Source organism: Ixodes scapularis, unplaced genomic scaffold (genome assembly GCF_016920785.2).
Source record: "Ixodes scapularis isolate PalLabHiFi unplaced genomic scaffold, ASM1692078v2 PGA_scaffold9__187_contigs__length_104089568, whole genome shotgun sequence".
Classification (NCBI taxonomy): Eukaryota; Metazoa; Arthropoda; class Arachnida; order Ixodida; family Ixodidae; genus Ixodes; species Ixodes scapularis.
In genome coordinates this window covers 76,287,208-76,300,235 of record NW_024609884.1, presented here as the reverse complement: position 1 = coordinate 76,300,235, position 13,028 = coordinate 76,287,208, and the positions used below count along the sequence as shown (strand labels likewise).

Below are 13,028 nucleotides of genomic sequence, written 5' to 3'. Positions count from 1 at the left end.
TGAAAGAGGCAATGTAATTTGTGATGCTTCGCGTACCACATGATCGCTAACGAAACACATGCGACAGAGTCAGCGGCAGTCTCCAGCCGGGAGCGTCGCATGGCGAAGAGAAGGAGCCGAACGATGAGGCTGTATAAGCATCAAAACGAGCGCCGCATCCCCGAGGACCGAGAACAATGGGCCTCAATGCGCCATCGCGAGACACGATAACCGGGTCCGCATGCGATCAAAATCAAGCACGGAGCACTTTTGCGGTGGAGGGGGATCGTTAATTTCGCGGAATGAACAAATCGGACGTTATTTGAGGCTTCCCGAGTTCAAGCCCCAGCGTAATGAACGCTTCCGAGTTGAGCCCAACAGCTGCTGATCGAGGAAACGCCAAATTAGCTCCGAGTTCTTTCCGTGGCGCTTTGCCATAATCGTGACTTGTGCCCCGGATCGATGCGATGCGCGCGTTGAGAAGGCCCGCGTGCGCTCAACTCCTTTCAAGAGTGCAATTCGAGGGAAGTCTGTATCTACGGAGGTAATTTCTTGGGGCGGCTGCTTATACCTGGCTAGGTAAAAGCTCAAGCGAACTCTCCTTCGAAAGAAAACGCACCATCTTTTTTATGAGGTGCTATACGATTTTCTGCACAAATTCTGAGCGACAAGCACTCGCGCTCCGACAGGCTCCTCATATGGAATATGGGACAGACACCGTGGTACTTCGAACAACGTACCGGCAGCCAAATCCTAGATAATGTACGCTGTGTCTAATGTATCCTGGGAAGCGCAATTATAACATGGTTCCGAGCGGAATTTGGGAAGAAAATAACTTGCTGACATTTATACTGGTACCACGGGTCCTCGTGGTTTCCTTACGCTGACGTAAAAAGTCGGGATCCTTCTGGTAATTCTTTATTTTATCGCAATCAACCGTGATTGCAGTTATGAAGCATAGAACGCCACTTACAAACGTGGCTTGCAAAGATAAAAAGCTACCCTCGACGAGGCGAAGGTGGATCCAAAGGCAATAAACGTGAGCGATGGGAGTAACTGGAAATCGCTACCCTAACGTGCTGTTGAATCCTATGCGATACTCCTTGTGGCAGCTCAGTGGCAATGAACATTCATTTGTTGTTTTTGTTTGTGTGTTCGATTCGTGCGAGCGTATTTTAATTTGAATACATCTACAGGATTGAAATATATATAGATAAAAAAAAATCAAGACATGAAACGTTCTGCCTTCGTATCTCTGCTCTCTAAGAAATGCCCGTCCTTCTATATGAAACGTTCTGCCTTCATATCTCAGATATCTCAAGATATCTTGATATCATGATATCCTTCTATTTTCCCCTGAGCACCAAGAGAACAAATTACTGTGACCTATGGAGAAAGCTCGGCGAAAGAAAGGGCCGAAGAAACACGTGGACCAAACAACGAAATCTGGAATGTGACATCGAGCATGGCGTGAGCAGATGAAAGGTCGTGCAGGGCGTCCTATCGGTGACTTCAGGTTTACCGTTTAGGTCGACGCGTTTCTTTGGCCTTGTCATTCGTCGAACTTTCGATTCATAGGTCACGGTGATTGGATTTCTGAGTGCTCTAGAGGAAAGTGGAAGACCTGACATTTTTAACATCCGAGAACGGTCGACCTTCTGCGCCGCCTGGTACAGCTTGCGAGTGCACGCTGACGTCGCCGCAGCTAGATCAGTGTGCACAGCTCCGATCTACAAACTGGGTGATACTACTTGGACATACCTTTACTGTTGTGCAGAGGAACGCCTTCAGCGCGAGCACGCTGGCTTCCGCAGTGCTTTGGTTGCGCGTGCCTGCGCGTTCACATTTGCGGTAGCAAGGGGAGAAAGCTCGCGCTGAAGGCGGAGCTTCCGTTACAGCTCAAGAAGGTAGGCGAGGGTAAGACGGGCCGGGGAGGAGGAAGCAGACGGAAGGCTAAAAAGAGAAAGAGGTCTCCCCCTCTCTTCTCCAGCGTCCCGTCTGTTTCCTCCTCCCCGGCCAGTCTTACTCTCGTTCTACCTTCTTGAGTTGCAGCGGACTATAATCTCAGCTTAAGGACGAAAGAAATATAGAATGCCGTTCGGACTCTATAAAAAATCGAGTACCTGCTCTGTTCTTGTAACTTCATTTCTGTAAATGGGGGTAAATGGCAAGCTTGAAGCTCAGCGGCTCAATCAAAATTTGTTCGCTTCGTGAAGAAGAGGGATTTTATCTAAACTTAACATTACAAAGAGAAAAAAACAAAAATGATTACCGACACAGCCGTTACTCAGCGATAGCATAAGTTTTGTCAAGATCCTCATGTTTATTATAAAAATCTGGGCAACGCTTTCCCTAACACGACTGGGAACGGGGTCTGAGGTCTCTGTCGTGCCTGCTTTAATGCAAATAATTGAATACTACGGAATTTCTGTAGATCGTGTGCAAGAGGCTATCGGAAGCTCATGCCGTCACTTCGAGCACGGATGAAGCATGCGCCCATAAGGCCCTGCTATCCGTAGTGCACAATTTACGAAAAACCTCTAATAATAGGGCCTTTTCGCGGATCGCAGGCTGCGGATGGCGGGCCCTGCGGGCGCTTGCTCAATCCATGCTGTACGTGAGGGCACGTGCTCCCGCTAGAAAGGCAAAGCTCTTCCGAATGATCTGTACGAAAGGCCCTTATCAGTTTGTCACTCTGTTGCCGTTTACGCGAAGCGCTCTAATCGCTGAGTTCCTCGCATTGACACTGCGGTCGGAATAATTTTTTTTTTTTTTAACTGGACTTCTTTAACTGTCCAAAAAAGTCGGTTGGTGTAAATGACACGGGTATATTTGCTTTGCGGCAGGACCCGATGATACCGAAATAGTTCGCAGGATCCACCTAGCCTCGTCGCAATAGGAAGCCCCTTGGAGGGAGGCACCCCCGACGTTGCGAGGCGCCGTCTGATGTGAAGCCCAAGCCCGCGTCGCCCATCCAGCCACCCAGCCTCGACGGAGCTGAGCCGAGGCGAGGGGAGTTCCTTGTTGCCGCGACCTGAAAGCTACTCTCTGTTCACTCGCGGACCTCATTTGTACCGTTCAGGAACCCGAGCCTCACGAGCTGCCCGGCTCGGCCGCGCGGGTCCGCGCAGCCTCGAGCGACCTGGCCAGGCCCTGACCGCCGGCAGACGCCTGTGGTACGGGAAGGGAACGGCGCGAAGCCGCGGGACCGGCCGCCGAGCTCCGGGACTTCCCGACCGCTGAGCGTCGCCGGGTTCCGGGGCCGACAGTCGCGGGGCACGGCGCTGCTGTGCCGCGAGCGAGGCGCCCGGGTCTGGGCGCCAGGAGCTGGGCGCCGGGAGCCGGACGCCGGGAGTCGGGCGCCGGGGGCTCACGCGGCCCCGGCGAGCCCGGCCACGAGCAGGGCGACCGCGACCAGCGTCGCCCGGAAGAGCGGGGGCAGCGACCGGCCACCGTTCGTGTTGCAGCCGTCGCCCTTGCAGCACTCGAAGCAGCTGTACGAGTCCTTCGAGCGGTCGCACGTGTCCAGGCCGAGGCCCTGACTTTGCTTCTCGTCGCGCAGGTTGCACGGACCCAGGGCGCACTTCTTCTCGATGTAGAAGCCTTGTTGCGCTGCGGGGCACCAGGGAGGCGGCGATTATTCGGACGTGACGGCGAGTGCTCGCACGAGAAAATGCACGCGCTGCGCGAGAAGGACCCCACAGCCATTGAGCAAGGCCGGTGGATTTACTCACAAACAATGAACGATACTGCCTGTAGGGACGTGCAGTGTCCGAACAGAATAGTGACGTCACGCCGTATCTGTATGCCTGCTTCGTGTATTTTACCTGAACCGGCTTTAGCGCCACTGCCACTTTATATTTTTCTTTGCTGAAATGGTTACAAAGGAAGCGGCTGAAAGTTTTTCTTTACCATGTTAACACAGACGTGCACGTTTGAAGGGTACTCCGGCGATTGTCGTGAGCAACCCCAACTAAGTATAATTTCGAAATCAGCGGCCTTAACCCTCTCCGGTAGGCTATTTAGTATGGTGAAATTCAGAATAGTTATTCTGAAATCGGCAAGTAAAAATGATGCCAAAACCAATATTCAAATTTACCCGCGCTTGTCAGAGCCGTGGCGTCACTGGAAGGTAGGTTTGCAGGTCGAGCGCGTAGTCTAAAAATGGACTATGCCGACCATTTGTTTCGTGCTGCTACGCGGGTGCTCTAGCGAGCTTCCAAAGCATTAATTTGGCACCATGAAGCTGCTTGTAATCAGTTGGAATCAAAGTCTACAGTCCAAAGAGTGAACCCCAGCCTTCCCCTGACGTTAAAGGAGCTGTGCAACGATATTTGGTTGGAATGTTTTTCACTATACACGAGCTTACTGGCACTAGTGGGAGTCAAGGATACTCGCACGCAACTCCGCTGGCCAAGAAACTCCTTTGTTGCGGTGTAATTTCAAGGACAAAAGCGATCATTTTCATTCAATCTCTCCTTTGCAAAATTTCATGACGTAACGTTGGGATCGCAGTACACCCATATGATGATATTTGAATGCTGTTCATAGATTGGACCCGAGCATTGCGTGGGCCATCGATTTGGGCTCGTGATAATTACTAGCTCGAGAAGCATTCGGGTAGTGGCCCGTGTCCATTCGCTGCAACGACGACAATAGCCGAGCCATAACAATATCTGGAACTCGGCGCGTGCCGTGTGCTTTGCCAACCCCAGCGCGTGGCTATGATCTACATTAACGGCATATAATCGGCTCCAGATCACGTGGCCGCTTGTTCTGGCTGCGAGTTGAGGGGGTGAACGCTGCTTGTTTTTCTTTAATTTTTTTTCTGGGACTTCTATTGCGTGGGGTGAAAAACGAACGCGTGTTTCATACGTCATTAATGTCAGGGATCCGTTCTAAGCGGTATTTGCGCAAAGTACAAAAATTGTTGCATCGCCCCTTTGATGTTTATAGTTGCCAGCAAGACGTTTCCTTTAAAACACACGGCGAGGGCCAAAAGTGTAAATTCAATAACGTCGTGATAAATATAATTATTTTGGCCCAATATTTGGGATACTAGTTCAGCCATGCTTGTTGGTGTGCATGTTTAGCTAATTTTCAGGCAAATCTAACTCCTTTAAAATATAAGCGAATTAACCTCGCGTTCTTGCGCTTATCGCCCTGCGCTGGTTCACCGTCTCTTTAAGCCGAGGTCACACTGCTTATACATCATGCAAAAGCCAGTGTGCATAGACATCCGAACACCAATCACCTGCTATTTAGTATTGTGAAATTCAGAATAGTTATGCTGAAATCGGCGAGCAAAAATGATGCGAAAACCAAAATTCAAATTTACCCGTGTTCATCCGTGCTAAAAATGCCGCATGGCAATGAGTTCAAAGAAAAATTTTGGCACGTGGCATTCGGACTACGGATATAGAGGTGACTCTTGTTTGCAGACTTTCTTCTGCATGACGTACGAGCAGTATAACCTCGGTTTTAAAGGAGCCATGAAACAATTTTTCAACTTCTTCCTCATTAGCTTTAATCCTCAACTCAAAAGCGAAATGAGATATCACGTGGTCGGGACCTGCTAGGGCACCCTAGGCGATGACTCCAAGCTTCTAATGTGCTTTTTAAAGGGCTACTCCACCGATTTTTTCATTGTCTCCGATTTGCTTGAAATTTTGCTAAACTAACCAACAAACATTGCGAAAATAGTATCCCAAATATTAGGTCAAAATATTGTTTTTTCGCGAAGTTATTGAATTTACAGTTTTGGTCCTCACCGTGTTTTTCAAGCTCGAAGTCTCTACTGGCAACAGTGAAAAAGTGACGTCAGTGGAAGGCAGGGGTTCACTCTTTGGGCTGTAGATTTTGTTTTAAACTGATTCGAAGCAGTTTCATGGTGTCAAATGAATGCTTGGGAAGCTCGCTGCAGTACCCGCGCTCCAGTACGGAGCAAATGATCGGCATATTCTATTTTTCGGCTGCTTGCTCGACTGGCAAGCCTGCCTGCCACTGACGTCACGGTCCTGAAAAGCGCGCGTATATTTGAATGTTGGTTTTTGCATCATTTTCATTTGCCGATTTCGCAATAACTATTATGAATCTCGCGATTCTGAATAGCATACCGGAGAGAGTAAAGGCCGGGGAGTCAGAAAATATAGTTAGTTGAGGTAGCTCAAAAAATCGGTGGAGTACCCCTTTAAGCGCACCCCAGAATGTGCCATTCGCAAGTGTTGATAAGTTCGGTCAGTACACTCAATGGCCACGAACGCGAATCCAAATATTCGTCGACCGATTGATTGTTGAGGAGCGGATATGTCCGAGTGACGCATTGCTCGTGTCCAATGCGTGAGCTGGATTCGGCTGACGTGTTTGGGTACCGCGGATGTATCTCAGTGAGAAGCGAGAGTTTTGGAAGGAAAGCAGGTACGAAATAGTCCGCTATATTTTGAAATGTTCGTACCGAAAAGCTGGCTTTTGACTTTCTACTCTCTTTACTTGAGCCCACTAAACTATATGCAATAAGTCCCAGTCTTAAATCATTTATCCCAGCGCAAGAATAATTTCATGGCCCCTTTAAAGGGGTACGGAAACGAAAGGACGCAACCGCGAGCTCTCTACCGCTCGCTTCATAGGCGGCCAGCGAGAAGCGCGATGCATATCGCGCTCGTGACATCAAGAGTTCCTGCACGGCCAAGGTTACTCTAGTTGCGAGCGTTGTCGCTTGGTGGCGTTAACGCGTGACAATCTCGGCTATAGACAATTGCAAGCATGGCGCCACAAGTGGTGCCCCATGCGTGCAAGCGCGTGCAACGCGCGGGCGAACGTAGCTTTGGCAAGCTCGTAATCGCACGGGCGTGCCTGCTCGAGCAGAGACACGGCGGCGGCCAGTCGCCCAGTTTGCAATCGTCTATTCTCTGTTCACCCTTAAGGCACGTGCCACGTTCACATAGGGGGATCGGTGGCCGAGTGGGCTAGCGCACACCAGCTCGGAGCACGTGGAGCGAAAGCTCGCGCTGCAGAACCCAAGGATCATAGGTTCAATCCCCACCCCTGCCCGTTTCGACCTGGATGAGCATCGTACCGGCGTGCGGTCGTGTATCACTACTGCGTGATGCACGTTTAAGACCCCAGGCTAGCGGTTGTACTGCACCGGCTAAATTTCTCATCTACAGCTGGGAGACTCGTCGCCCGTTGAGGCAGTCGAAGTTCGAGGCTGTATAAACATATATACACAACCCAATTTAGCACGTTCACACCGGCGATGTGCAGCACTCGCGCGATGCGAGTATACTTCGTTTCAGCCTCGGTCCGAGCGCGGCCGATGTTATGAGCGGAAGGAGCAATCAAACAGCGAAAGAGGCACAACGTCATGGCGTGCTCTCTGCAGTTGATAGGACCAGCCGGTATTCGCCGTCTCTCTGCGCGTGCTCCGCCGCCGGCTAGTCTTATCAAGCGCAGAGAGCACGCCATGACGCTGCGAGTTTTGTGGTTTTTTATTGGCCCTTCGGCTTATAACATCGGCCGCGCTCGGACCGAAGCTGAAACGAAGTATAGTCACACTGTCGTGCGCGATGAGCGAGTTGCGCTCTTGAAAACTCTCGCTCCGAACGCCGCTGATTGGCTCAGCCGCTCCGCGACTAGATCGCATCGCAAGAAGTCAGGTCAGCTAGCCACTGCTCGAAACACGTTGCTTTTTCTCAGCGATAATGGATTTTGCGATGAAAATTATCGCGCGAATGCTGCAAATCGCCGGTGTGAACGCGCCTTTAAGCTGAGACTTCAGCCAATGCCACAAGCACGACAGCAAGAAGTCGCTGCTTTGAAGCGTACAGGGGCTCGCACTAGAAATGCCTGTCTCAATGACAGGAGCGCGGGCTAGCTCGCGTTTGTAGCTTTGGCTGCAGTCTCAGCTTAAGGGTGAACGCAGTATATTAGCAATATCCGAGGACTGTACGCCCTATGACCATAGCTTGCCCGTAACGTCATTCGCGGCCATGCCGGTATTTTGTGTTGCACGAGCGTTCGGTTCGCTGTGTTAGTTTCACACTGCAGAAGTAGTAGCTCGAGGCAACCAGCAAGTAGAAATAACCGTCAGTACGCACCAACGTTGCTAGAACAACTCAGTTGGGAAACTGCCATAGAGTGTTCTCTGAGAAAGAACCGAACTAATGGCGATCGCAACGCCGCCATTTCTTCCGCAGCGGCCACTCGGGGAACTGAACGGCTGTTTGTATTGGCTTGGGAGTATCGCGTCCGCTGTGTCTGTTTTATTTTGGCTTTAATCGGCCATTTTGGCGCCGAAACATATGCGATGGAAAGGGTGTCATCTGATGTCATCTCCTGACGAAGCCGAGCCTCTCGGCGAAACTGTCGTAACATATACATTACAATAAACATCCTAGCATAGTAACTCCAAAAGTACGTATATATATATATATATATATACGTATATATATATATATATATATATATATATATATATATATATATATATATATATATATATATATATAGGTTTTCTTTTAAGCTTAAAATATTTGCTTAAAAAAGCTGTGAAAGCTGCACTAACACGGTTTGTTCAGGTGAGTTATACGGCCAGGGGGACATAGTATAGGGGGCTAATCATACCGATCAGACGACTAATAATTAACTTTTTAATTAGTGAAAATATACATATGGTTCCAATTAGAAACTTGCTGAGCGTCATCGAAAACCACGAAATCAGTCATTTTCATAAAGATTTTCAGCGCGTGAGAAGCGCAGTAGTGCACTAAAGTTACTATTCGTGGAGCAGGTACGAGGCTAGCGGTTGCGGTAAGGCGCCCGCGCGATTTTTCTGTCTCTTATCTAGCCCCAGATTTTTATTCTTTTTTTTTTTTTTTTTTTTTTTTCAGGGGGAATGGATTGAGGCGTGCCCACCGTTCTTGACGACCATGGTGAGGCAGACGTCGTACGCCTGGTCCGAGGGACAGGTCTTCAGGTAGTTCTCATGGCAGTCCTCGTTGTTGGCCACCCTGCACTGGTAGCAGCGGAATGACGGGGTCCCCGTTGCCCGGGATCCTGCGGTGGAACACGGGAAGGCCACACTGAGAACGGGAGTCGCCTTTGGATCATGGCCACCGAACGGGGGACTGGCTCTTCCTTGTCCGTTAAAGCCACATTCAAACGGCGGACAAATCTTAGGAATCAGATCCTCCAACCAGAGAAATGTGCGTATCACGTAACCATGACGTCATTATGGACCACTCTGCCGGTCCGCAGTAAGCCCGCGGACTGTGCTTAGCGCCAAAGGAAAGAAAAAGGAACACAACAGTTATGAAGCATAAGGCACTCTGGAATTAGGTGCGATGTATATGAAGTTGTTAGGGGAACATGGAAAGAAGTCATGGTGCCGGGGTATCTGTTGACAATGCAGTATTATGCATGAAATCTGAGGTCCAGTCGAGTTTAGAGACCCGGGAGACGAGCGTGGGCAGACAGGCACTGGGGGCGCATGGGTATACAGCAAAAAAAGGAATGCAGGGAGACATGGTCTGGACATCTTTCGTGGTTAGAGAGGCGATCAGTAAGTTGAAAATTTAACAAAGACTAGACACTATTGAGGATACACAATGGGCGAGAAAGGTATATAAGCATATTTATGAAAAGTCTGAACACTAAATGGGCAAACCGAACCCGAAAACTGCAATTCAAATACCAACAGTCAAGTGCTGAGGCAGAGCAGACTACCTCTGTGAAAAAGGAAGTAAAAGAAACTTTGAAAAAAATGTGGAAGGAAAGAATGCAGGGAAAATCAGCTTTTACTAGGTACAGGAAATAAGGAAGTAACATTTGTATGATAATTCACGGGGGAGTTCGTTGTTATTCGAGGCTAGAACGGGAGTATTGAGGACTAGGACATATAGAAAAAAGTAGGAGGAAATGGATACGTGGTGAGTCGTAGCCAAGGGGAAGACGAGACAATAAAACATGTGGTGTTGAGGTGCACAGGGCTTGCTCTCACACCTCCGGAGGGTGCGACTGATTTAGCCGGCGCGCTGGGGTTTGTAGATGAGAATGGAAGAAGGGATGATAAGTGCATTTTAATAACAAAGAGGAGATTGAAAGACAGGTAGAGGTTATCTAGGGATAATTGAATGACGTACAAGAAACACAGCTGGGGACCAGGCGGGGCCACAGAACTTCCTCTCACGTGGCTCCGGCCCAAAGTCTCAAACCCATCTCCCAGCGGGCCCGACTACGTTTGACCAGGGGAAAATTGACGACTCCTTCGCCGGGGTGAAGAGGCGAGGGGTGATATTTTTAGTATTTTTGTCCGATCCCCCAAGGGTCATCTTTGTGATTTCCAACACCGCCTGGTGATAGTTACAAAATTGCAGAGAGTAGCAAATTGGCTTAGAAGGCTGAAGGGAGGAATTATACTTTCGGTTTTTAATTTCTAGGCTAGGTGGCGCAAGCTACCGCCCGTTATAAAGGGTACAGTCGTTAGCATCCATCCATGCATCCATCATTGTTGAACCTGTGAGTTTATCTTTCTGAAGAACACAGGAACAGCCGATCACAGCGAACAATAAAAATATTCCAGCCAACGACAAAACTCGGAATACGAATTGGACAAAAATGCGATGTGCGCAGGGACATTGACCATGACGTTTCGCTCTTGTATTATGAGCTTTCTTATTCGCTGGCATCCTTCTATTGTTAGCCCTGATTGGTTGTCTCCACGTACTACAAAAAAAGGGAACTCTTAGTTGGGAACACTACGTTTCGATGCCTACTCGGCTCTTCTTCAGGGGTGACTGTGGCGATGGCCGTTGAGGAGCAGTGTGGCCATCTACACAGTCTCCCCGAAAGAGGAGCAGAGTGTAAAGGAGGAGCAGATCTGAGGAGAAGACTGTGGCCATTGCCACAGTCACCCCCGAAGAAGAGCCGAGTAGACATCGAAACGCAAGGTTCCCAATTAGGGCTTGGTTGGCCGTCCCCAATCTTTAATTATTCCCCCCAACCAAACTGATCTCAGTCGAATGTTCACGTTCAAAAAGGAAGTCACATATTCTTTTTTGACTCGTTTTCACGCGTTCTTGGAAAGTGTGTGCGTGCGTATGTATGTGTGTACGTACCGCGATGGCCACACTGCTCCTCAGTGTGTGTGTGCGTGCGTGCGTGCGTGCGTGCGTGTGTGTGCGTGCGTGCGTGCGTGCGTGCGTGCGCGTGTGTGTGTGTGTTTTGTCACGCTGGTTGTGGTTAGGTCCAAGCGGAAAACTTAGTAAGTCAGTAGCTACACTCTGGCAACAAGTGCATTAATATTTTGCAATGTATAGTTATTTCCTAACCTTTCACAATTGACAGTCTTTATTTTCTCTCAATTAAATCGTACTAATCCTCACGAAGGTCTGAAAAGTGGTGGTCTGCATTGAGGTAACAGGTGAGAGCAGAAGTGCCGGACGTCCGGAGACTTCTCAACGAGCGTCGCACAGCAACGACATGGAACCACTTATGGTCGAAAAACATCTAAATAGCCCTTATTTATTTTTAAGGTAATTTCCCAACAAAAATAAGATAAATAAACGCAGACCAAGTCATTAGTATACAAAACTATTAAAACAAAAAGAGCAAGAAAAAATGGAAGAACATGCCCTAGTATAGTGAGAGTCCGTGCACAGTCGAAAAAAACGTTTCATTTCGCTCGAAAAGACTCAAACTCTCTTCCGAGTCTCTCAGAAGCGCCGGAATTAATTGGAACAGCGATGCGACGTTCTTCATTGTAGTCTTTTGTTTTCATTGAGTTATTTATTGTACGTTCCGGCGTGGAGGGGTAGTTAAGATAGGATCGAAAACAGAGGCGGCGAGGTCCTGTACAGCCGTGAAAAGATTTCCGCACCGAAGGAGCTGCCGGCGTGGCCCTTGGGGGGCCGTGCGCCTGATGCTCACGTCCGGAAACAAAGACGTGCGCGACGCTCATGGTCCGCCAATCACCGAAGCCCCACACCATTACGACTCGCCCGGTTCGACCACGCGAGCGCGGGAACCACGATAAGAAAAGTGTGGGTGAATTGGCTGCTCCGAGTGTGCCGCGAAGGCGAGCCCACAAACTTGGGAGTTGGAGGGACTCATCAGCCAGTGAGCAAGTTCGCTGCTTAAACGAGAGAGACAGAAAGAAAAAAAAAAAAAAAAAGGCGTGGGGGGAATAAAACTGCACCATCCAGCCACGGCCTGCTCGGATGGCCGTCTGGTTCGATGAAGCTTGCAATCTCTTCTCCTCGGGAGCGAGATTGTGCCTGTTATCGAACATTTTCGCCACCAACCTCGTGGAGCTTCAATTTACTGGAGTAGAGTAGGGCTCGCTCGCTGGGAGCGACCCTTGATCGACTGCGTGGGTAGCGGTAAAACAGATGGGGAAAAAAGTGGGGCCTTGGTAGAAAACCATAAGGCTCATGCAATATTCTGCGAGGCGCAGTCGTTTGGTTCGCGGCTTGCAAAGGAAGGAGCGGGCTCGGAATGGCGGTCGAAAGATGGACCCATGGAGCGAGCGAGCCCCACGGGACTCAAGGCCGTCGGCGTTACGGACGACCGAGCGATATTAGCATCCCCGATCCCGGACGGCCAGCAATATCCGACTGACGTAAGGTCAAGACCCGTGCGTCTGAAGCCGAGTACGGACATCCGTTGGATGTTGGACAAATGTTCTGAAGCGGATGTCCCAACCAGGATGCCCAGAGGACCTCCGCAGTACTTCCCGCGCTGATCCAGCTTCAAAACGTCATCTACGATCAATATATGATGTAAACGACTCAATAGATGTAAACCATGTAAACGACTCGATAGATATATGACGCAAACCATCGACATCGACTGATGTCGTTTACACACTGAACGATTGAAAAACCCGACTCATTTTAGAGGCCTATTTTAGTTTCGTCTAACCACGTTAAGAAAATACTGAAATAAAAACGTTAAAAATCAATCGCTGAGGGTATTCAGTCGTAGGGCTACGTTTTTGTGCGCGTCTATTCCTGGCACTTTGGATTGTCCACTTCTCACCGTTCATCCTCCTT

General features: G+C 49.3%; 1 protein-coding gene across 1 annotated transcript; it reads right to left on the bottom strand.

Annotated features, from left to right (window-relative positions):
• Positions 1-3,349: 3,349 nt before the first annotated feature.
• On the bottom strand, positions 3,350-11,965 carry LOC8038232. Its single transcript, XM_040205754.1, has 3 exons — positions 11,905-11,965; positions 8,893-9,033; positions 3,350-3,591 (listed from the first exon to the last, which is right to left on the bottom strand). The coding sequence occupies exons 1-3, from the start codon at positions 11,963-11,965 to the stop codon at positions 3,350-3,352; spliced, it is 444 nt and encodes a 147-aa protein (XP_040061688.1).
• Between the last annotated feature and the right edge of the window lie 1,063 nt (positions 11,966-13,028).

What these genes read in the sequence shown, in the direction of transcription:
- LOC8038232 (XM_040205754.1), bottom strand. Translation starts at nt 11,965, where the DNA reads ATGGTGTGGGGCTTCGGTGATTGGCGGACCATGAGCGTCGCGCACGTC. An exon ending in GCACGTCTTTGTTTCCGGAC is followed by an intron (nt 9,034 to 11,904) that starts GTGAGCATCAGG and finishes GTTCCACCGCAG; the next exon opens with GATCCCGGGCAACGGGGACC. An exon ending in CACCATGGTCGTCAAGAACG is followed by an intron (nt 3,592 to 8,892) that starts GTGGGCACGCCT and finishes GGTGCCCCGCAG; the next exon opens with CGCAACAAGGCTTCTACATC.